A 26,197-nucleotide genomic window follows, 5' to 3' on the forward strand; every position below is an offset into this window, starting at 1 on the left:
ATCTGGGGTTAGCATCATGAGTGATAAGACTGGTGTGTACCAGTATCGTCAGCCTTGTACGACTAGTGTGTACCAGTATCGTCAGCCTTATAGGACTGGTGTGTACTAGTATCGTCAGCCTTATAGGACTGGTGTGTACCAGTATCGTCAGCCTTATACGACTAGTGTGTACCAGTATCGTCAGCCTTATAGGATTGGTATGTACCAGTATCGTCAGCCTTATAGGACTGGTGTGTACCAGTATCGTCAGCCTTATACGACTAGTGTGTACCAGTATCGTCAGCCTTATAGGACTGGTGTGTACTAGTATCGTCAGCCTTATAGGACTGGTATGTACCAGTATCGCCAGCCTTATAGGACTGGTGTGTACCAGTATCGTCAGCCTTATACGACTAGTGTGTACCAGTATCGTCAGCCTTATAGGACTGGTGTGTACTAGTATCGTCAGCCTTATAGGACTGGTGTGTACCAGTATCGTCAGCCTTATACGACTAGTGTGTACCAGTATCGTCAGCCTTATAGGATTGGTATGTACCAGTATCGTCAGCCTTATAGGACTGGTGTGTACCAGTATCGTCAGCCTTATACGACTAGTGTGTACCAGTATCGTCAGCCTTATAGGACTGGTGTGTACTAGTATCGTCAGCCTTATAGGACTGGTATGTACCAGTATCGCCAGCCTTATAGGACTGGTATGTACCAGTATCGCCAGCCTTATAGGACTGGTATGTACCAGTATCGCCAGCCTTATAGGACTGGTATGTACCAGTATCGCCAGCCTTATAGGACTGGTATGTACCAGTATCGTCAGCCTTATAGGACTGGTGTGTACCAGTTATGCTATCATTTAGAATTAGCATAATGTATAACAGGAGGTCTGTTGTGTGCCCGTCATGGTTTTTCAATAATTTTTTTTTTTTAGTGAAAATACTCATATTTGTGAGAGCCATAATCTTCCTCCGTCATTCCTGTCCTTCGTCTGTTTTCCTGCCACCAAATTCACAGACATTTTTAGCATGGGTGTTACAGGCCGGAGGAAGCAGAGGTCCTCGCCGGATACCCTGAAGCACGGTCATCGAGGCACTCTGTTTTCTTAAGTCAGCTTCCTTGATGATTGGCTAATTCAAAAACCTACTGACTGAATATCATCTGTGTTTCCACACCGTGGTCAGAGAGGACCTGGCTCTGTTTAAACACATGTTCTCCATTTTAGAGGTGTGTTCCTTCATTAGATATTCTTTCTGTGAGGAGCTTGCCGTCCAGCTGGGAAGAGACGCCATATCTGAGAGGATAGTGTCACAGACTAGGAGAATATACATAGACAGTCTCAAAGGGGAGAGTTGCGGGGAGGGAGCCCCGGCTGCAGTGATGTAGGGCAGTGAGCCTACCTCAGCACAGAGCAGTGGGAACGGGGCACCTTGGTGTGACAGATGACCAGGGAAGGCAGTGGCTGTGCACTGAGGCTGGGGGTGAGCCTCAAGTAGGAGCTGGAGTGTGAATGTGAATGCAGGTGAATGCTGGGCTGGGCTCGTTCTCAGCCAGGTCGTTGTCGCCAGCAAAGCATCTTGAGGAAAAGGCAGCTTGGATCGAAGGGTGAAGGGGTGAAAAGGAACAGCATGTTGGGGTTTTTCTTCTTCAAGGCAGCTGCTAAGCACCAAACCCCAAGCCTTTTTCATTCTGGACAAGTCTCGCTGCAGACTCCCACACCCACTCCCACACCCTGCCCATGATAGTGCTATACAGAAGCCCCAGGCTGAAGACAGGAGAGGGAGGTAAACGTGACTCAGGGCAGTGGGCTCCTCTGGGAGGGGGAGAGGCTGCTGGAAGCAGAGTGGACTGAGATAGAGCTGGAGAGGGAATGGGGCCCCTCCTACTCAGAGCCCTCCAGGAAGGGTGGGTGGGAGGGGCAGTCTTGCACCCAGCTGTGGAAGCCAGCTGTGGTGTCCTTCAGACAGTCAAGCAGCACTCACCCTGCATCTGCCTTTCAGGATCTGAAACTTTCTTTAAAAGCGGGACAAGCCAGGGAGAGTGTAAGCAGGTAGGGAGAATTTCTCTTGCTTTTGAGGATTCAGACTGACGTCTTACAGTGGAACTAATTAAGCTTCCAGCCCCAGTTTTTAAAAAAATGCTTCAAGTTCTGTCAATCATTCCTTTTGATTTTTTGAAAGATGTAAAATATCTGTATTTTTCTGATCACCCAAGCAATGCATATTCATTATAAAAATTTAAATATGCCAAAGTACATGAAGGTGAAAGTGACCCCCAGAGGTGACGCACACTGTCTATCCACGTGGAGAGCTCACTCAGCAGCAGCCTGAGGCCTGGGGAGGAATCCAGGATCAGCCAGCCTTCCTCAGCGCTCTCTGCCTGGTGGAGACAGGGACTGGCTGGCTGGAGCAGATCACGTCTGTGATGGACACCATGCTTCTCACAGCACCCTTGATATGACTTGTTATAAAAGCCACTCTGTGCCTAACAGACAGCTGTTGTCTGCTGGTTTTCCCATGTTGGGTGCCAGTCTAAGTTTTTGTTGTTGTCTATTTCCTCTTCCTCCTTTTCCTCCTCCTCCTCCTCCTCCTTCTTCTTCTTTTTTAAAAATAGAATTGTTAAACTTTATTCCAAGAAGCTTGGGAAGGCACGAAAAACCACATGTGGTGTGTGTCCAAGCAGACTTTGAGGAGTTTGTACTGTGAGACCTAAAGTCCTCATGACATTGCCTTGTGTAGCTAATTTTTTCTGTGTAGCCCTGGCTGTCCTGGAACTCACTCTGTAGACCAGGCTGGCCTAGAACTCAGAGATCTACCTGCCTCTGCTTTCTGGATGCTGGGAATGAAGGCTGTGCCACCACTGCCCGGCTAAGAGCGATTTTCAGTCTCTGACTCACCCTGAGTAAGCTTCTCTACTTTCTCCTTGAGCACGTTCCATGTGTTTGTCATCTGTGTTTGTGTGACGCGGCTATTCGCAGTTCCCTTGATGGTTTTGATGGCTCTGGTACAGGGGAGGTGAACACCGTTTGCATACACGAGTTACTCTCACTACCTCTTCAACTGTGGCCGGCTGAAGCCTCAGTATCAAATCCCTCCCTTTTCTTACACCTGCTGATGACCTCATCACATGAGGGCGTGGCTGATGACCTCTTCACCTGAGGGCGTGACCAAGGACATCATCACCCTAGGGTGTGGCTGATGACCTCTTCACCTGAAGTCTTCACCCAAAGGCACAGGGCCGATGACCTTTTCACCCGAGGTTGTGGCTGATGGCCTCATCACCTGAGGGTGTGGCTGATGACCTCTTCACCTGAGGGTGTGGCTGACGACCTCTTCATCTGAGGGTGTGACCGTTGACATCATCACCTGAGGGTGTGGCTGATGACCTCATTGCCTGAGGGCGTGGCCTCCTCTGTCTAAGGCTTTGGTCAGGTCGGATTGTTTCTGTGAGTTATGTGAACTGTAGAGACCTCCAAAGTGAAATTTTTTAAATGGGTTAGATGAAATTTATTCCTGCTAGATCTTAAAATCCATCTGTTCATTTCCTTGCTTATACACTAACTCACCTCTTTCTGTCTGGTTCCCGTGACATCTGTCTGGACTCTGTCCCCTCCTATACCCTTTCATTCCTATGTTGGAATCTCAGCATTTGAATTACTGTCTGTGGAAATGTTTCATGGGTAGTGACTTAGCTCTTAAAAAACCCACTTGGCTGTCATTTCACACTTGTGTTTTAGACAAACATTAAAACCTGTTTGTTAAAGTCTCTCAACCTTTAGTGAGAGTCTGAGCCCCTGTGGTAATCACATGGACATGTGGGTTTATTTTTTTCTACATTTTCTATTGGAGCTCATTGGCCTCATCTGCCTTTTTGTTATGTGTCTGATATTTCCTCATTCTGCATTTCTCCTCAGATGTGTCCCTGAGCCATTGTGTAGGATTAGCTCTCACTAGGCCATAAAGGGGTTTTCAGTCATGTGGGAAACGTGACACACTGACTGGTAATGGACGTTTTGCCGAGATCCATGTTACATAAACAGTGATGAGCTACTGCCTTCGGTTCTGCTCTTTGAGCTTATTTGCTGCATCCCAACAGAATCTAGTCAGAAGTCAGGAGAGGCTTCTTTTTCTTGTTTCTGGCTTCTGTGGATTGGGCATGCCTCTAGTGTTCCCCCCTGAGAGAGCACACATGCCCAGACAAGGCCAGGATACCTGTGTATACAGAACTCTGACCTGCAGCCTCTGCTCAGCTGTCCCAGGGAGCCAAACCACCTCTGCCACAGTCACCAAGTCAGCCAGGACGTGGCCTATGCCTGCCAGCCTCAAGTTCAACCTCAGGACCAACAACAGCCACAGCCACAGGAAACCAAATGTGGTGTCCCTGGCTGGAAAGAAGGTGCCCTGTGTCTGCTAGCTTCCTCATCCCCTAGCTTCCTCATCCCCTAGCTTCCTCATCCCCTATCTTTAGTGAGACTCCTCGGCCTCTCTGTCTCTATCCTTATGGCCCTCCAGCCTCTGGCTGCCCTGAACCATGGCTTTCTCACTACAAGCTCTAGAGCTGCCTTTGCAAGTTCCCCTTGAGGTGACCTTGGTTTGTTCTAAGGCAGCCACTAATTGCTGTGAGTAGATGGGTTTGCTAAAGAACAGCAGTGAGTTTCTGGTCAGGCCTCTGGCCACGTTAGGACGTCAGTGGCCGAGCGCCTGTTCCTGAAGTCCCTGCTCAGGGCCAGGGCTGCCCAAGAGCGGGTGCCAACGACGTGCTCCTGCCCATGCAGCCTTTGTGGCCGAGCAGGAAGACAATTCCTCAGATGAGTGAGCAGCTTCCTTCTGTGTTGGGGATGGGGGTAGGAGAGGTTACCCCAGAGCCTGGTTCCTTGCAGGCAGTGGAAAGGCGGGTTCCAGGGGTGTGTCAGGAGCCCTCAGAGACCCAGGAGGGGCATGAGCTCCACGCCTGCTCTTCAGCTTTCAGCTGTGTGTTCTCACTTCCGTCCCCACGTGCTTATCACTGTGGCCCCGCTGTTCCGTTTAGATGCAGGTGAGCATGTAGAAGTCCTCTCATGGCTTGGGTTGATTTTCAAAGTCTTCAGGAATTTGACATGTCAGGGCTGTCGGTTTTTTCCTAAACATTTTCCCCTACCAAACAGCAACCCTAACCACCACAGAAATCCCTGCAGGTGCTCTGCCCTCCCTGCTGCGTGTCCCACTGCAGTGTCTGGTGCAGCTCCGCAGCTGGTGCGTCAGCAGGAGAGGCACCTGTTGATTAACTGTTGCTGATGGTGTTGCTGAAGTGACTGTTGCTGTGGATTACAGGTGCTGTCTGCAGAAAACAGACAACTTCAGCCAAGCTGATTTATCTGAAAAATGCATGCCTGCAGTTCACGCGGAGGCCACAAGAGGGCCTGGAGCTAGAGTTACATGTGGTTGCCAGGCACCATGTGGGTGCTGAGAGCTGAATTTGGGTCATCTAGAAGAGCCATGTGTGCATTTCACTGCCAGCCCCGAGTTTATTTTAGAAGTTAATATAAAGCAGAGTGACCGGAGACCCCACATGAAGCCCTCCCTCGCCACACTTTCTGTCCTAATGGTGTTTTCAGACACCACAGATCGTCTTCAGACTTTGGACTCACGGGGCACCCTTGTCTCCTCTTTCTGCAATTCTTGTTGCATTGGCTACAGGAAAGCAGCTGACGGGTGGGGCGGGGTACATGACCCTCTCTGGACATCGGTTTTATCATCTGTGAGGTGGTTGCTGGGGTGTTAGCATTGGCAGAGCTACGTGAGTAGCGATGGGTAGATCGTGGGAATCGTACAGACATTGAGTGATGCATTCCCTCAAGCCGGGATATCACGACGACTGACTTAGATGTGGGAGGACATTGATTTATAATGACAATCCGAGTTTAATGTATATTTTTATTGAACTTGTATAGAAGTGGCGCTTTGTGTGGAATGCTGACAGGCTCAGAGACAGCCTCTCACAAGTCTCTCTGTCCTTCTCAAGTCTGTAGTGAGGTTGTTTAGGTCTCGGTTGCCCCTGCCCTCTCCCTGGTGGTGAGGGCTTTGTCCCCAGTCTGTGGCACTATAGAAAAGGGGCAGCTGCTTAGCTGTGAATGAGCTTTGCAGTAGCAAGTGTGTTCACAGCCCTCAGCTCTCAATCACCTCTCAGGCCCAGCTCTGAGTACTGCTCCGTGTAAGGCTTTTCCATACACACCAGCTAATATTTGTTTGCGGTTGTCATAGAAACCGAAGTGCTAAATGAGTGTCTAAAACAACTCAGGTGATCGTTCTTGTATGTTTTTTTTGGGGGGGGGTCAGAAGTCTAAAGTGTTGGTAGGCATTTTACTTCCAAAGACTTGGTTTTATACCTTGAGCAGGCAGACCAGAAAGTTTTATCAGTCCCATCTTTGCTTAGCCATGGTCCCTTCTTGCCAAATTCCAGCATCTTGCTTCTGAGGTCATAACCCCCATTACTTCGATGTCTCAAGAGGCCCTGGGACTCATTGAGTCTACCTGGGTCCCCTACATTACTACCTCAAGCTTTGTTCATTAACCTAGTCATGTGTACAGCCTCCTGTTGGTTAACCCGGTCGTGTGTGCAGATCCTGTTGGTTAACCCGGTCGTGTGTGCAGATCCTGTTGGTTAACCTGGTCGTGTGTGTAGACTCCTGTTGGTTAACCTGGTCGTGTGTGTAGACTCCTGTTGGTTAACCTGGTCGTGTGTGGTGTAGACTCCTGTTGGTTAACCTGGTTGTGTGTGCAGAATCCTGTTGGTTAACCTGGTCGTGTGTGCAGATCCTGTTGGTTAACCTGGTCGTGTGTGGTGTAGACTCCTGTTGGTTAACCTGGTCGTGTGTGGTGTAGACTCCTGTTGGTTAACCTGGTTGTGTGTGCAGAATCCTGTTGGTTAACCTGGTCATGTGTGCAGATCCTGTTGGTTAACCCAGTTGTGTGTGCAGACTCCTGTTGGTTAACCCGGTTGTGTGTGCAGATCCTGTTGGTTAACCTGGTCGTGTGTGCAGATCCTGTTGGTTAACCTGGTCGTGTGTGCAGATCCTGTTGGTTAACCTGGTCGTGTGTGCAGATCCTGTTGGTTAACCCAGTTGTGTGTGCAGACTCCTGTTGGCTAACCTGGTCGTGTGTGCAGACTTTTGATGTCACCTGAAGTCAGCTCACAGATTTCAGAGATGAGGATGAGGGCATCTGAGGTCAGAGATGTCAGGACATGTCAGGACACGTGTGAAATGAACTAGACCAAGAGACTCCGAAGCTTTTAACCTCAGTGAAGTGTGGACTGATGTTCATGCGGCACCAATCTTCTGTGGGTGGTATTTGTTATCCTCAGGATGAGGGAGGGAAGCTGAGTGCTATGCTCTGTGACTTAGGACCCCACAGTTCCCCAGTGTTTCCATTCATACTGGATCGTGGGGTCCAAGACCACGTTCACCCTTCACACTCTGTTGAAGCAGTTTTAGGCTGGGTGTGGTGATACATGTTGGAAAGCCTAGCTCTTGGGAGGCAGAGGTAGGGGGATCACAGTAAGTTTGAGGCCACCAGTGCCTGTTTGATGAGTTCCAGGCTGCTTGGAGTCATGTAGCAAGATTTTTTCTTTAAAAAGCACATAGAGGGGAGGGACAGGGAGAGAGAGGGGGGGAGGGAGAGGGAGGGATAGGAAAAGGGAGGGGACAGGGAGAGAGAGGGGGAGGGAGAGGGAGAGAGAAGGGGGAAGAAAAGGGAGAAAAGGAAGACAGGTGAGGAAGGATGAAAGGGAGGAAGGGGTGGAGCTGGCTTAGCCTGGGGGCTGTGGCTGCCGTGGTGAAGCACTGATTGACTATAGGAAGAACGGCTGCCCCACGTTCCTCACTCCCTGACCCTCTCTTCCTACAGAGGTGGATGATAGTGAACCCCAAAGAGGTGACCACAGGTTAGCAAGATGCAAATGTGAAGTTCCCCAGAAGGAAGCCTGTGTTTGGTCAGGGTCACGTTGGGCGTTAGAGCTGTGTTCCCACCTTAAAGACAGAACTGCGAAGTGTCTCCCACAGCCAGACGTTCACACAGTGCTCCGGGGTCCGCTTTCCACTCCAGCAGATCACAACAAAGTCGCGCTGTAATAAGGACGCTGCGACCGGAGCTGGGGCAGCGCGTGCACATTAATATTCCCAGAACACTCGGCACATGCCTGTGAGGGGAGCTCCTTGAGGATTTGCTCATAATTAACACAAAATCATTCTCAGAGTTTTTGATGAGTTGGTTATAATGAATGCAGAATAATTCCAGGGTTCTTTGACTTTTAATGAAGTTTGGTTTCTCTTAGAGATGTTGGTTTGGAGCAGTAACCTGTTACTCTTGGGGCTGGAGAGATGGCTCAGTGGTTAAGAGCACTGACTGCTCTTCCAGAGGTCCTGGGAGGTGGCTCACAACCACCTATAACTTCAGTTCCATGGGATATGATGCCCTCTACTGGCCTCAGCAGGCACTGTGAGCATGTGATACACATATGTACATACAAGCAAAGCACCCCACATGTAAAAATGAAAATAAAAAATTATTATGCTAGTACATAACATGATGGCTGGGGAGTGCTAGAATGCTTTCCATGTGCCTTTACAAATGTGTGTGTGTGTGTGTGTGTGTGTATGTGTGTGTGTGTGTGTGTGTGTGTGTGTGCTATGAAGCTTCTAGGCAATTGTGCCACTTTTACCTGGTTTTGTCACAAAGCTACAACTCTGAAGCCTATGTAGTTTAGATAAAATTTACCCCAATTTTTATCATGTTTAGAATTGTTACTTTTTCATTTGCTGAGAAAATTTGATGTGTTTGCTGGAAGCAGCACCTCACACTGTGTGGAGACCAGAAGCTTCGAGGGCTGTGCTTGGCCTGGTTTCCACACAGTCTGGGGGCTTGGGACAAGCAGGTTGTGTGTCCAGCAGAAGCGGTGTTCAAGGCGTGTCACGCTTCTTTAACAGACACGCCCGCGTGTCAGATTTCATCAAGAACACGTGGGCCTGCACCGCATTGGTGTCCACCGTCCTGCTGGTCATTTATGCTCGCAGCATCCTTTCCTTGTGTCGCTCCTGACTCGGTCACGTAATCTGCGAGGATAATGTTAAATACAGCAATAGTAACAATATCGTCATAAGTGTGCCCAGCAGCACACCGTGCAATGCTTGCATCGCTACACCACGTGAGGGTTGGTGGTGTGAAGTGCAGATTACAGCAGGACAAACCCCACCAGTTTATAAATTAGATGTTTCTTTACATTGTAATAAATTAAATTGTTGGACTGGAGAGGTGGCTCAGAGATTAAGAGCATTGCCTGCTCTTCCAGAGGTCCTGAGTTCAATTCCCAGCAACCACATGGTGGCTCACAACCATCTGTAATGAGATCTGGTGCCCTCTTCTGGCCAGCAAGCATACAGACAGACAGAATACTGTATACATAATAAATAAATAAATCTTTAAAAATAAACAAAAATAAGTAAGTAAGTAAGTAAGTAAATAGTTTAAATGCATGAGGAAAATATTGCTTGTGTTATGTCCTGGAAATCATCCAATTGTCTGTGTTCTCTTGAGAGACACCCAGTCCCTGACTGATTGGCCTAGACACCCTATGTGTAACAGGTGCGATGTGTAACACATTCTGCTTCAGTCAAGCCTGCTTGTGTGGATGTGTGTTCCTGAGTGTGATTTGGGGGTCTCTTGTCTTAAGTGGACCCTTGGTGTGAGTTCACGTGTGCGGCTGCCCTGCTGTGTCCTGAGGACGCTGTTGCCTTGTGTTCATCCCCTGCCTCAGGTTCTGCCAGCCCCTCGACCTCGTCCATAGTGGCCTGAGCCTTAGGAGAAGGGCGACATACAGATCTATCCCACTTAGGGATGAGGAGCCCACTGTCTCTTTTTCTCTGCACCTGACCATGTGTGGGTCTCTGTTAACCGGTTCCACTGCAGAAAGGACTTCTCTGAGAATAGCGAGGTCAAGATGCAACATCGTGATAGCATACAGAGCAGGCTCAGGCCGGGCCACGTCTCAGACGGGAGAGCAGAGATGGGCACAAACCCCCCCCCCCCCCCCCCCCCAGTTAGGGAGCTATTGGCAGCTGGTGGCTCTTAGGAGAGAAGCAGTTCTAAGAATGTTGCTCCTGGTACATTGACCACATTCTGGTGGAAGGCCTCTCATCCAGGAACCTGTGGGCAGTTTTGTTCAAACAAACAGACACAATGTTGGATGGGTAGGAAAGGGGAGTGGATCAGAGAGGAGCTGGGAGAGGCGTGACAATGACCAAAACATATTATATGAAATTCTCAAAGAACTTTTAAAAAAAAGAAAAAGAAAAATCCCTTGGCCCTAGATTTCTGAGCGAATGCTGGGGACCTGAGGCTGGGAAATCTTCGTTTGAAGCAGCTTTCTCAAATGAACAGTGTGTCACCCTGAGTCACCGGGCCTCAACCAGGTCACATGTCATGTATTTTTATCACCTTATGACATGTATTCCTCCTTTTTTTCTACCATCAGGACTCGTTGGTCATGTCTGTAACATGTTCACAGTAACTGCCACACTGTGCTTAGACAGGGACAAGAAAAACAGCACAGAGCCGGCGGCGCTGCTGGCATCCCTGCTGGACATCCTGCTGGGAATGCTGACGCACACCTCCAGGGTTGTTCGGCAGGCTCTGCAGGTGAGTCGGGCCCTCCACCCCACCCCCCTGTCGGTTCTGCCTCTGTGTTCCCTGCTGAGTAGAAGCTATAGATGCAGCCTGCCCAGGCCCTGTGAGATGAGGGACACCATCGCTGGCAGCCAAGTGGGTCACAGAACCTTAAGGGAAGGCAAGAAAGCCTTGGTGGGCACCGCCTGAGAAACCACTCATGTGTGAGGACAGCCTTTGCCTTGGGTGCATCTGGGTTGGCCAGTAGTTGGCAGATCTCTTTGCCCACCCTCAGCAGGAAGCTGAGCATGCTGGGAGCAATAGGTGGTTACACACATGTTACATATGTGTATTCAGCAGGAAGCTGAGCATGCTGGGAGCAATAGATGGTCACACACATGTTACATATGTGTATTCAGCAGGAAGCTGGGCATGCTGAGAACAGCAGACTGGATGGCTATACACACGTCACATATGTGTCTGAATCTATCGTAGTTACTCATTCTTGTCACAAAATAGCTGACCAAAACCAGCTAAGGGGGGTTTTATTTGGCTCACAGTTAGAAGGGGTGCATTCTACCATGGTGGACAGGCAGCGTGAGGTGACTGTTCCCATTAAGTTAGCAGTGACGTAGCAGGCGGACGTTGACACCGGCGTCCATCTGGCTTTCTCCATTTCTGTTCAGTGTTGGCCCAGCTCATTAGATGCCTCCCTCTCCTGGGCAATTCTAAGTCATCTCAGGTTGGCAGTGAAGGTGGCTGTCACAGGTGTGTCCATCTGTCTCCACACATTTTCCACGTATAGACCCCCGCTTGCTTTCCTTTGTATCTGATGAATATTGGGAACTGTGAGGTGAGTCTGAGGATCTGAGATGTGTTCCCCAGCCATGGACATGGCCCATGTTTCGCCCTGTGATCTGTGAAAAGGAGAGGTGTGGTTTTACTGGTACTGTGTGTGACAGGAACCTCCCGGGCTCACTGACCACTGAATCATGTGATGCTTAGATCAGGAGACTGGCATGCTGCAAGGTCAGATCATTGGCCTGTTTAAAATCTCGGTGAAATGACCGAGTGTATGTGTCGGATGGTTCCTCCCGGCTGGGATAGAAGCAGATGCTGTGGTCGAGGCTGAAATGGCATCTTCGTGTCTTGCCTCTTCCTGCCCCACCCCATCAGTCTCTCTTCAGACCACTCTGTTCTCACTGCTGCTTCCCCCTCCCGGGGGGGGGAGGTGTAGGGGGGCAGGGTGGTTTGTGAAGTTCTTTGTGATGTGAAGAGCTCTAGCCACTTGAGTGCCTTGGCAGTCATAGCCTGCGGAGGATCATGCCTCAGAGGCTGTACGTCAAAGGGTCAGAAGTTGACAAACTCCAGCACAGTAGTGTTGCACTTCTGACTTACAGGTGATTAGATCGGTAAGACACTCAGGGTTTGAAAAACTAAAATTCCTTAGCCCAAACTATTTCCTGGTTCTCTTCAGGCTGCCCACACCCCAGTACATCATGGTTGTTTTGTTTTTTTTTTGTAGCCTTTGACCCCACTCCTCTCACTGTCTTCTCAGTCCTCCCTGCAGTAGGAGCCCAGCATTGCTCTCTGAGGGGGCTGCTGGCTTTGATCTCCATAATGCCTAGTGTCCCTCTGCAGGAAGTGTGTCCTCAGGCTGAGTCAGAGAAGGAGCTGGGGAAGGGGCAGAGTGCCCATCAAAGACAAGTCCACCCATCGGGCCCTGGATGCTTTCAAACCTAAGGGTTTTCTTTGGCACTTTAAAAACCCTCCACACTGGGGCCATGCCCTCTCCACACCAGGGCTGTGCCCCCTCCACACCGGCATTGTGCCTGCACCAAACTGGAGCTGCTCCACACTGGGGCCATGCCCGTTCCATACCAGCTCTGTGCCACTCCACACTGGGGCCGTGCCCCCTCCACACCGGGGCTGTGCCCCCTCTACACCGGGGCTGTGCCCCCTCTACACCGGGGCTGTGCCCACTCCACACCGGGGCTGTGCCCCCTCCACACCGGGGCTGTGCCCACTCCACACTGGGGCTGTGCCCCCTCCGCACCGGGGCTGTGCCCACTCCACACTGGGGCTGTGCCCGTCAAGCCTGTGTCTGCATCTGGCAGAAGCATCTTTACGGTGGGCAGAGGACAGGTGTCAGTAGGCATCAGTGTAGGGGTGAGGGGGCGAGGGAGAGCAGTGACAGCAGGGGGCAGGGTCACCATCCATTCCTACCCCAAGGGAACCATGACTCAGAATCAGTCCTGTTGATCTCCCCAAGTGCAGGGCCTGAGGGGCAGGAAGGCACAGAGAACTCACTGTGTGGTGAGAGACGTGGGAATGCCAGCTGTTGGAGTCCCAGACGCACAGCACCACCTCTACGACCCTGAGCTGTATACTCAGCTGTGTGCACACTGGTTTTCCCTCCCTGAAGCACATAATGTAGCTTCCTGTGAAACCTAGAGGGAGAATCGAGCACAAGCACCATCACATGTAAGCCTCCTCCATGTCCCCGGCCCTGGGAAGTTAGCAGTGACCACTGTGTGTATCATGAGCACCAAGGAGAAGAGAGAACATGCCACCCTGTTGGCAGGAGGCTTCCCTTGCTGGCAATGCCCAGTGTGCTACGGTGCTGTTCTGATTTGCACTTAGGATTCCAGCGTGAAACCAGGCGCTTGTATTCTCAGCCAGATCAGGAGAGAACGAGGCATGGTAGAGATGTCCGTTTAGACTGAGCACGCCACAGTCTCGTAGTTTCTGCACGCTGACCAATTGTGGGTCTGTGTGTTCTTCACCATCTGCTGTAGGAGGCAACTTCTTAGATGAGGGTTGAGCGACAGTGATCTGGGGTACGGGAGCCACTAGGAGTCGCTTTATACAATAACAGAAGGGGGTTCTTCATACTCCCCCAAGGCTCAGGGCACATTGACGTCTGAGAACCAGAGGCCATGAGTGAATACAGGGAAACTGCCCTCCAGAACAGTGGCTGACGACTCACAAGACCTCCACAGTCAAGCCAGACAAAGTCCCAGCCAGGAAAGGGGAGGTGGCCAGGAACCCAACTCCTCACCGAGGAGCTGCTTGGAGAGAGTCGGTTTTCCACAAAGCGTGATCCCCAGTTGGTCAACCACTGCCCGGGACAGACACCACTCCCAGGAGTGTTTGAACAGCGTAAACTGGGCGGGTTTTAAAAGTAGGGAACAACAACATGAAGTTGGGTGGTGAGGGAGGTGTGGGGTGGATCTCAGGGGTTGGGTGGTGAAGGAGGTGTGGGGTGGATCTCAGGGGTTGGGTGGTGAGGGAGGTGTGGGGTGGATCTCAGGGGTTGGGTGGTGAGGGAGGTGTGGGGTGGATCTCAGGGGTTGGGTGGTGAGGGAGGTGTGGGGTGGATCTCAGGGGTTGGGTGGTGAGGGAGGTGTGGGGTGGATCTCAGGGGTTGGGTGGTGAGGGAGGTGTGGGGTGGATCTCAGGGGTTGGGTGGTGAGGGAGGTGTGGGGTGGATCTCAGGGGTTGGGTGGTGAGGGAGGTGTAGGGTGGATCTCAGGGGTTGGGTGGTGAGGGAGGTGTGGACTGTCCCCTGTGTCTGTGGTGCACTGTGGAATTTCTCAATTTGAATCTCCATGGTCTTCCCTTGTGACTCTGCCCCATCTTGAACATGTGTGATGTTTTGTTTAATCTCTCCTTTCTTTTAAAAAAGCGGCAATGGTCCATCATTCTCTCTGGTGTGGTTTTCTGATTTAAGAGGGGGCAATCTGGGCCTTCACCCCCAACCCACCCCACCCCAGGGTGCCTTTGCAGCCTCCCCTGCCTCCCCTCTGACTGCCCAGTCCCAAACCAAGTCCTTCTATGGTGGTTTTCCTCCCTCCCTCATCTCCTCAGTGCTGGGTGACCTTAGGGCCTTGTCCATCTGAAGCAAGGGCTGCACCACAGGGCTGTGTCCTCAGCCCTAAATGTGCCTGCTCACAATGGTCTTATCATGGCTGTCCCGTCACCATTGGCAGAACGTTTTTGTGGTGCTGGATTTTAGACCCGGGGCCTCACACCTGCGAGCCAAGGTGCATTACCACATGACAGGACCTGGGTAGACCTCGGTATCGCTGATTTTCTTCTCGTCCCTCGTTCTGCACAGATTTTCCTGGTGTCTGTTCATCAGGAGACCTGCGCAGTGCCTGATGCCATCACTAGATTGAAGCGGGAGGCTGGAGGTGACAGGATCATTTAGTGCTGGGCTTTTTATACTGAGAAGTTATATGTTCTTTTATTCTACTTAGATCACATCACATGGCCATTTACTGTTAAATATGACTCATAAATTGACAATCCCATGTTGAGAAAATATGTATATATGTATTTCTCCAAGAGTTCCCTGAGATCCATGCTCATGTATCTAGCAGTTTGTTTGGTGTGACCACCAGATGCCCTGGGCCTAACACTGAGCTCCCCATTTGCCCCGCAAGACCATTTCCCCATTGCAACCCTCGCCAGTCCTTCCCTGCTGCATAAACGGGAACCTGGGAGTCAGTCTTACTTTTCTCTTTTCGGTTCTGCCCTTGTGTGGTGTAGAACTCTATCTCAGGTGTCCAACGGATGTAATTCCTTTTCTGCAAACCTCGGCCAGGCTTCTGTCTTCTCTTGCGCAGACTACAACACCTGGGCAGGTCAAGGACAGAGTGGCAAGGGACAGTGTCTTCTTAGAAAAGAGTCAGTGGGACCCGAGGCAGAGGTGGAGGATCTGGATGGTGAGGTTAGTGGCTGTGTCCTGAAGGGACAGGGGCCCCAGCACACACAACTTAAAGAGTGAGGGACTGAAGTGTGAAGAGAGGCAGGCCTGACCTCTGCAGTTTCTCTGGGCCTCTCTGGGGATCCCTCACTGAATGGGCTTCCATCACAGGCTGGGTGAGACCTTTGTGAAGGGTGTCGCTTAGTGTGTTCATCTTACAAGCTGCTAAGTTATTCATGGTTGAGGTCTCTTGATGGAAACCCTGTGAGCTGTAAAGAGGTGACCCATGACTGCTACAGACAGGCTCTAGGCATTACTAATGACCCTCAAGGCACTGGAGAGTTTGAAGGACCACTCGATGGCCTGTGGGCAAGTGCCCGCACGTGGACTTCTTCCGTGGCCTCGCCCGCACGTGGACTTGTTCCATGGTCTCGCCTGCCCGCTCAGAAGGCCTGGAAAGGGAGTGCTGGCCCCCAGCCCCTGCTGCAGCCCACATCCTAATCTGCAAACCTGTCTCATCCTTACCAGCAGACATCAGTGTCAGCTCCGGGATGATGCGTTAATGTTTAATGTGCGAAGGCTGCTACCTCGCGTCAGCCTGTGCCTCAGAAGGCAAGGGATCAACAGCCACGATGCTGAGAGGTCCAGGTCTCCAGAAGAAAACCGCTCTTCTTAGGAAGGAAGGCAGGGAGGGGCAGAGAAGAGCAAGCTAACAGTTGCCGCTCTTCCCCTCAGCCAGGAAAGGCACAATCCTCAGCAGAGGCCCTTTGCATCAGTAATAGCAATAAAGTAGGCAGGCGGGCAAAACCCTGTTTGCAGGCCTGAAGGAGGGCTGGGGAAGGACCCTGGAGTCCAGGCTTACCATCTGGGCAGAGAGCCCTGCTCTGCAAGGTCAGGCTAAGGTCACGTTCTAAAAGCAAAGACCGAGAAGCATCCTGAGCAAAAAGTGTGCATCCTAAAGCCGAGGTGGGGGGAGAACCCGTTCTGAATATGAAGTCTCTGTCTCATGTGGTGAGAATGTTTGCGCTTAGTTCTGTGAAGGCCATGGTCGAGGTGTATTTCAGGTCAGGGCTTATCTCTTATCAAAGTGTAGCTGAAGCCTGTGTGCAATGGTTGGTGTTGTCTGCTTCATGGGATCCGGACTCACCTGGAAAACAAGCTGGGCGGAGATAGCTGTGCTGACTGAAGTGGGCAGGGCAGTTCTCTGGCAGGAATCCTAGGCTGTGAAGGAACTCCTAGCTGAGCACACGCATTCATTGTCCTGCTTCCTGATTGTGGACGCAGTGTCGTAAGCTGCTAAACGCCTCTGCCATCTTAATGTCTCTCAGTAGATGGTACCCTTGAACACTGAGCCGGGAAAAGGCCTTCCCTGCAAGCTGCTTTTGTGAGTGATTTGTATTGCAGCAACAGGAAAGTGAGATGTCCCGAGGAGTGGGTAGATACTCTGGGTGTCACGTGTCACGGATGTGCATAGAAATAGAGGAGATGCATTGGATGGCCTTCATGTGACTTTTGGCCTTGTAATTTATTGTGTGACTTTAGATAACCAGATTAAAGTTTCCTTACTCGGCCAAAGGAGTTTCTCGTGTCTCGTGTGTGTGTGTGTGTGTGTCTATGTGTCTGATATGTGGCATGCATATTCTTGTGTGTACTCACAGGTCAGAGGAGGAGGTCATGTGTGTCCTGCTCCTTCACTTTCTGTGGGAACTCCTTCAGCCAATACCCTTTACGATACCAGCCCACAGGGGCGGGGCCTCTTATACTATAAATGCAGCTGGATTCATTTTCTGTTCCCTGCTTGCAGAGGACTGTGATTTGTGAGTCTACCCTTAAATAAAGAACCCTTTATTATACTCAATTTTGAGCTAGTGTGGGACTGCTCTATAGCTCTGTCTACAATAGGCTGCTGAAGCAAAGATGATATCTCACAAGTAATGAGAAAGAAAGAAGTTATATATTTGTTATATATAACTTATTATATATAATTTTACACAGGTGTTTGTATGTGATCACAGTGTAGCCTCAGGGAGCCCCCTCCCCCACAGCCGTGTCTGGCTTTTCATTTGAGTGCTGGGATCTGAATTTAGGTCCCTTGTGTTTCCATAACAAACACGGAGCCAACTCCCTGGCCACCACCCAGATTAAGGTTTTTCTAGACCTCAGTTTTCCCACTTAGAAAGTGGGGTGACAAGCATGGACCCTCAAGCTGGCTGGAACCACAGGGCACTTACTCACTTTGTGAAACGTTCCCATCAGCGTGAGTTTGAACCTTGGTCTCCTGGAGGCACCGTTTAGGTTGCCTGTGGAACCCTTAGAAGATGAGGGCTCTGGAGGAATGGGTCGCTGGGGGCGGGCTTTAGGGTTTTAGCCTAGCTTTTCTTCTGGTCTCCTCTCTGGGTCCTGATCGCCCAGGCTCCTAGCCGCACAGTTGAGGGCACCTCCCACCACCAACCTTCTCCTGTGATGAACTGGACCCCAGAGCATGGCCAGAATAAGTCCTTCCTCCCTACAGTTACTCCTTTGCTTTTGGGGGGTTGTTTGTTTCTCTCACCATGTAGTCTTGGTTGGTCTGGAATGTTCTGTGTACCACACTGCTCTTGAACTCACAGAGATCCTCCTGCCTCTACCTCCTAAGTGCCAGGATTAAAGGTGCCGTGTCCCCCAGTTGTTCCTTTGAGACCCCTTGTCACAGCCATGAGATGAGGAAGGTAGCTAGCAGGGTGCCGCCAGCCTTCCTGCAGTGCCTGCCCCACCCTTGTTGTGCTGTCTGGGGCTTACACTCTTGTCACATTGTCACGAGCGTGCCATCTCTTCTGTGGCTGCATCCTTCCAGCACTTGGGGACCACAGCAGCTCTCCTCAGCCCTTATCTGCCATCTCGGTGCACCCGCCTCTCACCGCCAAGCCGACTCATCACCTTGACCTCTTGCATTTCTTTTCTTTTCATTCCAGGCCCAGAAGTCGGGCTCGAGAGGGGACACACAGGCTGCAGAGGACCTGCTGCTGCTGAGCAAACCGCTCACAGACCTCATCAGCCTGCTTATCCCACTGGTAAGGGCTCGCCTGTGTGAGGGCTCGCGTGTGCCAGGGCACGCCTGTGCGAGGGCTCGCCTGTGTGAACACGCTTGTGCGAGGGCTCGCCTGTGTGAGGGCTTGCCTGTCCCAGGGCTCACTTGTGTTAGGGCTCACCTGTGTGAGGGCGCCTGTCTCAGGGCTTGGCTGTGCCAGGGTTCTCCTGTGTGATTTTTCAGAAATTCTGAGACCAAAGCGATTCTATCGAATTTCAGCAATGCTTGTTTACCTGTCATTTAATTCCCCTCAGAACCAGAACCAGGGAAGCTTCTAGAGGCCAATTGTTCTGTAAAAATACTAAACTTATACTTGATTTAAAACCAGGTGGTTTATCATTCATTAAGGTAATATTTAATGTCCAGGCAAGATGGTATGCATATGTTAAATGGGCTCCTGAGAAGCAGATGTATCTCAGTGTAGGAGCGGTCAGCCAGAGCCATAGTGAGACCCTGCCTGAGAAAGGATGGGTAGATGGATTCATAATTCATACGTACGGACATACATACATACATACATAGACAGAATGATAAATAAATAGGGCAGATTCAAATAATTACTTCCTTAATGAAAGTGTGAATAAAAGTACATTGAACCCCAGTAAGGAAAGAGAAATCTTTTGAGCACCCAGTCCCTTCCAAAAGAGATTTCTGAGTTGTAAGGAGTTAGACGCAGCCGCCCCCACAACTGGGACAGGACAGGGATGGAAACAAAGCTGTATTACAAATGATGGCTTTTGAGTGATGACGTCAGGTCTGAGCGGCCAGGAAGGAATGAACAGCCTCTGACTACAGGTCACTAAATTTCTAGGTGAAGTCAATGCAAACCCTGAGCTTTGACCAGCCCTACAGTTTCAACCAAACTGAAAGAGAACCCAAACGTGAAGACAGGTGATTCCCCCTTAGAGAGCAGCAGCTGGGGTCCATTGGTGAAATTCCATAAACCTCAAAAAAAAGCAAAAAGCTTCAGGAAGGCTTAGGAAATCAAGGCCTGTTTGTGCCTCCATAACCAGATGAGAGTCCTGTTCCTCTGGCCCCTGCCTCTGTGAGGCTGACAGCTCATTGGTGAGGTCAGGATTGAGGGTGGGAGTTCATTGGTGAGGTCAGGACTGAGGCTGACAGCTCATTGGTGAGGTCGGGACTGAGACTGGGAGCTCATTGGTGAGGTCAGAACTGAGGCTGGGAGCTCATTGGTGAGGTCAGGACTGAGGCTGACAACTCATTGGTGAGGCTGGGGCTGAGGCTGACAGCTCATCAGTGAGATCAGGACAACTGGCGGTTAGGGTCTGCTGCGCTATGACTCAGGATCGTAAATGAAGTTTGGGCAAATAATTGTATAGGTTTAATTGCATCCAGAAAGAAAAGGCGTGGCTACATGTGGTTGCCTCTAATCCCAGCATTCAGGAGGCCGAGGCAGGAGTATTGGTGTGAATTGACTCCAGCTCGAACTATGTAGTAAGCTCCGGTCCGACTTGTGTTACAAAGTGAGACCTTGTCTTATTCAAACAGATCCTAATAAGTAGACAGCCAAAAGCAACCCTAAGGTTAAGCTGGAAAGGGAAGCACGGTGGCCAGTGGTTTATGTCGTACATTACAAATGACAAAGAATACAGAAAGTGTGAAGTTGGTGAAGTGGGCAGTAATAAGGAAAGACATCATGGCACTGTGTTCATGGGCATGGTCTTAACCTAGCTCTGTGCTCACCAGCAGGGGAGGGGTACAGGCATCGCTGTGTGTGGCCTTATTGGTTGGTCCCAGCAATGGTTATTAGTTCACAAGGATGCTGTGGGTGCTCAGTCAGCTGGATTTGACTTCGTAAGCACCATTTGATCTGGCCAGGGCTGGCAAAGCCAGGTTCTCTTTCTACTTCAGCCCAGATCTTACTTAATCCCCCCTTTTCTGTGATGTGGGGCCCACCTTTACTTTACAGGGAAGCCCCCCCAGCTGTTGAATCTAGAAACAAAACTTTAGAGATTAAATGTCTGCTTTCAACACCCACACATTCCTCATCAAAGTTCTCACTGGCCTCTGGATTAGCTTTGAACCCATGAAACCCTAAACTCAATCGCGTTCAGAAATCGTCGGACTGACAGGAAGTCTGTTAGAAGGCTTCTGTGTTTTCTGTTTTTAAGTGTGAGGGGTTTCCATGGCAAGAAGACAGGGCCTGATTGCGAGTGAAGCCATCATAGTTGAGGTTCTCGTGGCTTCAGAAGGGCGGAGAGTCCCAGGAACAGTGACAAACACATCGACGGGAAAAGGTGCTCGCCAGCCTCATAAAGCACTTTTGTTTTGGAATGGTGAAAGAGGTTGTCCTTACACTCCTGCGACACAGTCACATCCAGCTCCCTAGCAGAGGTAATTAGGGGATATAAATGATTAAGAGATGCCTCAAAATTCAGGCTGTAGCCTCACACAGTCACTGTCGGCCAGAACTGCCGGGACCCCTCGACGCTGCTGGTGTGAAGTGATAAACTTAAACCTTGGGGGAGGAGAGCAGTCAGCCCCACCCCCTCTCCTAGAGAACCCTTCCTCTTTCAGAATAGCCGTTCACCAGGTGTCCTCCAGAGCAGTCAAGTCTAAAACATAAATGGGCTACAATGAAACGTCTCTCGCTGGAACAGAGCAGATTCGGGCTTGAACGGCCTTGAGCATGAATGCAGAAGATCACCGCGTGTTTCATGTTCTGAGCAGATCTCTCCTGTAAGGTGCAGTTCCTGAAGTCCATCATCAGGGGGATCTTTGAAGTAGGCAGATGAGGCCCACCCTGCACACCTGCACTGCCTGTAGATCTGACCTGTCTGCTCTTGTCTCCTGCATCTCCATGCTGATTGTCTGAAATTCCTTTACCTGTTACATTGAACCACTTCAAACATCTACCGTCTGCCCAGGGTGGCCAGCGGCCATGCATTTCATTACCATGGAGCTTATGATCGTCACTGCCTAACATGACACAGGGTTCTTTACTTGAGGGGGAGTCGTGTGTGGCTCAGGGCTGGAAACGGCAAGGACTGGAACCGCCCAGCCCATGATCTCAGGCAAGGGGCTCTGGGAGGACTGGCAAGAACAGCAGGTGATTGCGTCCAGCTCAGTGATGCCTCAGAACAACTTGACTTCATCCTGTCATTGGCCCACATTGTCACGTGTGTGTCATTGGCTCACATTGTCACATGTGTGTCATTGGCTCACATTGTCACATGTGTCATTGGCCCACATTGTCACGTGCGTCATTGGCTCACATCGTGTGTGTGTCATTGGCTCACGTCATGTGTGTCTGAATTTTGTCTCATCTGCTTATTTGTTTTGCTGGCGCTGTCTCTCCTACCGCATCGAGCGTTTCCTCTTTTGCTCCTCAGCCCCCAGCCTACCTGAGATGCTGTGCTCAGACCAAGCTCCTCTTGGGCTTGCAGTTCTTCCCAAAGCCCCTCCCTTGTCACCTCTACTTTTACAGATGTTTCTGGACAGAGACCGTACTGTCACCTGCGTAGCTTGTCACTGGTGTAGCTCTCGTCACGCGAGTCTCCTGTGTTCACACGCAGCTCCCCCCACACCTCCTCTCACTGGCCGCTAGTGAGTGTTGGTGCCTGTGCTGGGTGTGTGTGAATTACCCCGGGACAGCACTGTCCCCCAGGGGCCCCGCTCTCTGAGATGCTGGCTGCCAGCCCGAGGTACCGGGGATCAGTGGGCATTGGCCTGATGTACATGAGCTGTGTTGTGTGCGTCCAGGTTCTCACTGGAGCCTTCAGCCTCAGCAGCAGCCTGTGCCAAGAGTGTTGTCCTGCATCTTCTCTGGGAAAGATTAGCACACACTGATAGCTTTGTGTAAAGTTAGGGGAAATAGCAATAAAGCTACTGAGCATCTCACCAGAGCACACACTGAGTAAGGATAAATTTTACAATATTGTTTAAAAATGTAATAGGCTACAGGAGAAGGCCCCGGGGATGGCTCTCCTATGGGGAAGAATAAATGAATTTCAAGTTTCAGTTTGACTTGTACAACTTCAGGAGCGTGGACCTAGAGGCAGGAGGATAAACTTGGTAGTTTCGAGTCTCTTTGCAAACGTGGCCCACGGAAAGCAAACGCACCCTGGGGAGACTGAACCTGTCAGCCCAAGTCATGAACAAAGCGACTCATCCTTGTCTGTGGTGACGTCCAAGACTGTACGGGTTGCTGAAAACCCTGCATGAACCGTGGCTCCAGCCACAATTCTTCCGCTACGCAGTGATGTGTGGGGCTGTAGATGGGGTCTCCCCAGGTACATGAGATACAGTAAGGTAATTTCCTTTTTATGTTGGGCCATGGCAATGAGCTGCAGCTTCCCTCAGCCTCCCTTCCTGGGATGAAACAACCCACACAGTGGTCACATTGTGAGCTATGGTGTTTGGTGGATGAAGTGTGTTAAATACATTTTAACTTACATTTTCAATATACTATGGGTTTAGCTAGAGCAGCGGTTCTCAACCTGTGGGTCACAAGGACACCTAAGACCATTGGAAAACACAGATATTTACATTATAATATATAACAGTAGAAAATTACAGTTATGATACCAATGAAAATAATTTTACATGGGGGGGGGGTCACCACAACATGAAGAACTGTATTAAAGGGTCGCAGCATTAGGTAGTTTGAAAATCACTGGTCTAGATGTAAATCTGTTGTAAGTCAAGAAGCTTCTACATTACAGGTTTTTTTCTGTACGTGTTTTCCTGTGACAAAATTTAATATGTAAATTAGGCATAATTTAGGGTGATGTAAGAGGTTAGCAATGGAGCAGAGAAGCAGTACATCAGAGTAAGAGATATGGCTGTCACCACCCCGAACACTGTGCCGATCACATCCCTCTTGTGAGATCCAGGTGCACATCCCTACTTGCTGAGCTGTAACAAGGAGAATGTCACAGGCTGCCATCGCCCTCTCTGAGGGCCCCTGGAAGCTATCCTGAGTGTCTGGAATCACCCAGTCTCTGGCTCCATTGGGTTGAGAGCCAGCCCTTGTCCAGCACATCCGCCTTGTATACCCTACCCTCCCACTCACAATCAGCTGTCTCAGTTACCAGACCAGCCGTGCTATTTCAGTGTGTCTACCCAGGCAACCCTCAGGACTGCAACTTCAAATGTATGCACTGTTTCTTTCCGAAGTCTGTGTATTGTTCCCAGCCTGTGGTTACCCACAGGCACAACGGAGGAGAATCACAGTGAAAGATCCGAGTAAGGCGCCAATCCCTGGTCTGTCTGACAGCCACGACTCCACGTCCCCTTTGCATGAACATGTCTGGGCTCGTTAGTGGTATACAACGCTCCACACAGAATTCATAACTTCAGGAGTCTTCCCAGTTCTCACCTGACATCCATGGTGTGAGAACATTGGCTTCTCTGCCTCTTCTGCTGAATGACTAACCCTGTTCTGGCAGAGGCTGTATCTTCTGTTCCGTCCTCGGGCCTAGGATGGGGGTTCAGTAAAATCACCTAGGAAGGGGAGGTACAGTACAGTAAATGTTCACACTGTGACAGAGAAGATCCCAAGTCTGCTCACCTCCCCACTGTTCCCTGCTGAGTCGTCTTCCTCCTCAGTCTCTTCAGTGGAGACTGCTGGCGGCCATCACCTCACTAGCGCTAGATCTCCTCCTCTCTCTAATGTCTGCTGTCTCTGGTGTCCACTCCCTCTGGTGTCCGCTCTCTCTAATGTCTGCTCTCTCTAGTGCCTGCTCTCTCTAATGTCCGCTCTCTCTAGTGTCCACTCTCTCTAATGTCCTCTCTCTCTAGTGTCCATTCTCTCTAATGTCCACTGCCTCTGGTGTCTGTCCTCTCCTTGGCATGTAGGTCTGTCTGCACTGGCTTTCCCTGGGCAGTTTGTATTTCCGACACCGCTGTACGACCTCTGATTGACCGGAAAGCACACAGCAGCTCGAGATGAGCACTGTACCTGCGATCTGTAAAAACAAACAGAACACAGCGCTAACACCCCAGCAGCTCTGGTGAGAACAGAGGCTCTGGGCATTGGGCGTGGACCCTGAGTGCGTCCACTCTCCTCAGAATAGACGCCACGCACTGTCACCATCCTCGGCAGCTCGTGCTGAGACTTGGGTGGCTTCAGGGAATGGTGTTTCCCGTGTGCTCCCACTGCTGGATGGGTGTTTTCGTGATGTGTCCCAATGTAGGTTTTAAACAGCATTTTATTCTTGGCCAGGGTGTCCTGATCTAAGCTAAACAAACAATCAAACAAACAAAACACACAAAACCACACACACACACACACACACAAAAAAAAACCCCTCACAGATGGAGTACAAAGTGTCCTGAAGGCACTTCCCCCAGAGAATGCTTTTTGACCATGGATGGACGACCCCAACGCTGCAGCCTCATCAGTCCCTAGCCCACTTCCAAGTAGTAAAGCTTGGTTTTGTGACTTCTTGGGGGAGACATGAACAAATGTCCTTTCACCCCAGATAGGACCCTGAGGACAGACCAAAGAGATGACTCCACCTAAATCTAGCTTAGGGAACCCATGGTTTAGCTGGGGTCTCTCACCATGGCATCAGCGACTCAAAGGCAGACGCATCCCCTGACAGCCCCAGACAGCAGGGGTGACAGCCGAGAACTGGATTCCTACGGCTCTGCCCAACGTGCAGAGAGCTCCCCTGAAGACTTCTCTCTCCCACAAACTGTTGCTTCTGAGTCTGAAGGGGCAAGCTTCTGGGTAAGTCTTCCTCCATTGCCGCCTAGGGGAGGTGATTGGGCAGTAGGGCACACTGAGGGAAATGAGGAGTGGGAGGGGGGCAGAAATGTGGATTTGTGAGATCTGGGTCATGCCCAAGCGTTCTAGCCGATAGGAAGGCTTTACTTGTTGTTCTGTGTTCCCTGTATGCGTGCCTTGATTATGAAGCACAAGAGTTCAGCATCTCTGCATAGTCAGGGTTGGGATTGTGTGGCTTCCGCGAGGACAGAGCCCTAATATGCAGGGTTGGAGGGGTTGACCCTCAGAGGCAGGTCCTGTGTCAAAATTTACTGTGATTTTTTGCTAACGTATCTCCCATCTTGTGATCAGGGATGTTGATGAGCTTAGGTTTGGGAGATGCAGAACTAACGATTTCACCTTAGTGAGATCAGAAAGTGGTCAAAACCAGTAGAAATAGACGACTCAACACAGGTCAAAGGAATCCAGTGTAGGGTTTCACTCAGAAATACTGGGATTTGGACTGGGTTGTGGCTCCATGGTGACATGGTGAAGCTTTGGCCAGCAGAGTCCTGGCCTCAGCTCCTGCACAGGAAAAAACAAAACAATATTCCCCCCCCCCCTCACCAAGTATGTCGAGCTCATTTACATAACAAAGGAAATTAAACAAACCCCAATAAACACAGGTTTTTACCTTTTCAGTCTTTGGAGTTGGAAACTGTTTATGGGCTCTTAATTGGTAAATTAAAATGTAAATAGGTATGTGTCAAAAGTTTTCAAATTATCGGTGCCATTAATCCCACTGCCAGAAAGGAGGCTGTGTAGGAAATCATTTGAAGTGTGGGCATTTGTGTAAATCCATGAATTCATGGCATTATTTTAAACATCAAAAACCTAACTTGCAGATTGCTCAATTAGAAATCAAATTCTGGTTTTTAAAATTTCTATTTGTGTGTGTGAGGGGGTCAGAGGATGACTTTTGGGGATGTCTATAGCTTTGCTGAGGTGTTATCTCTCTCCCTTCTACTGCTGTGCTTGATAGTCTAGGCTAGCTCACCTGCGCTTGGTGCTCTGGGCTAGCTCACCCGCGCTTGGTGCTCTGGGCTAGCTCACCCACGCTT

General features: G+C 50.3%; 1 protein-coding gene across 4 annotated transcripts in view; it reads left to right on the plus strand.

The window, feature by feature from the left end:
• Window positions 1-26,197, plus strand: part of Ulk4 (unc-51 like kinase 4) — a 296,222-nt gene that overhangs the window by 170,216 nt on the left and 99,809 nt on the right. For all 4 annotated transcript variants that reach the window (XM_087905136.1, XM_087905134.1, XM_087905135.1 and 1 more), the window contains 2 exons: window positions 10,495-10,658; window positions 18,288-18,386. In XM_087905136.1, coding sequence (XP_087761262.1) covers window positions 10,495-10,658; window positions 18,288-18,386 — 263 coding nt within the window. The remainder of the gene's footprint in view (window positions 1-10,494; window positions 10,659-18,287; window positions 18,387-26,197) is intronic.

The sequence above is a fragment of the Myodes glareolus genome, chromosome 4, assembly GCF_982192425.1.
Source record: "Myodes glareolus chromosome 4, mMyoGla1.1, whole genome shotgun sequence".
Lineage (NCBI taxonomy): Eukaryota > Metazoa > Chordata > Mammalia > Rodentia > Cricetidae > Myodes > Myodes glareolus.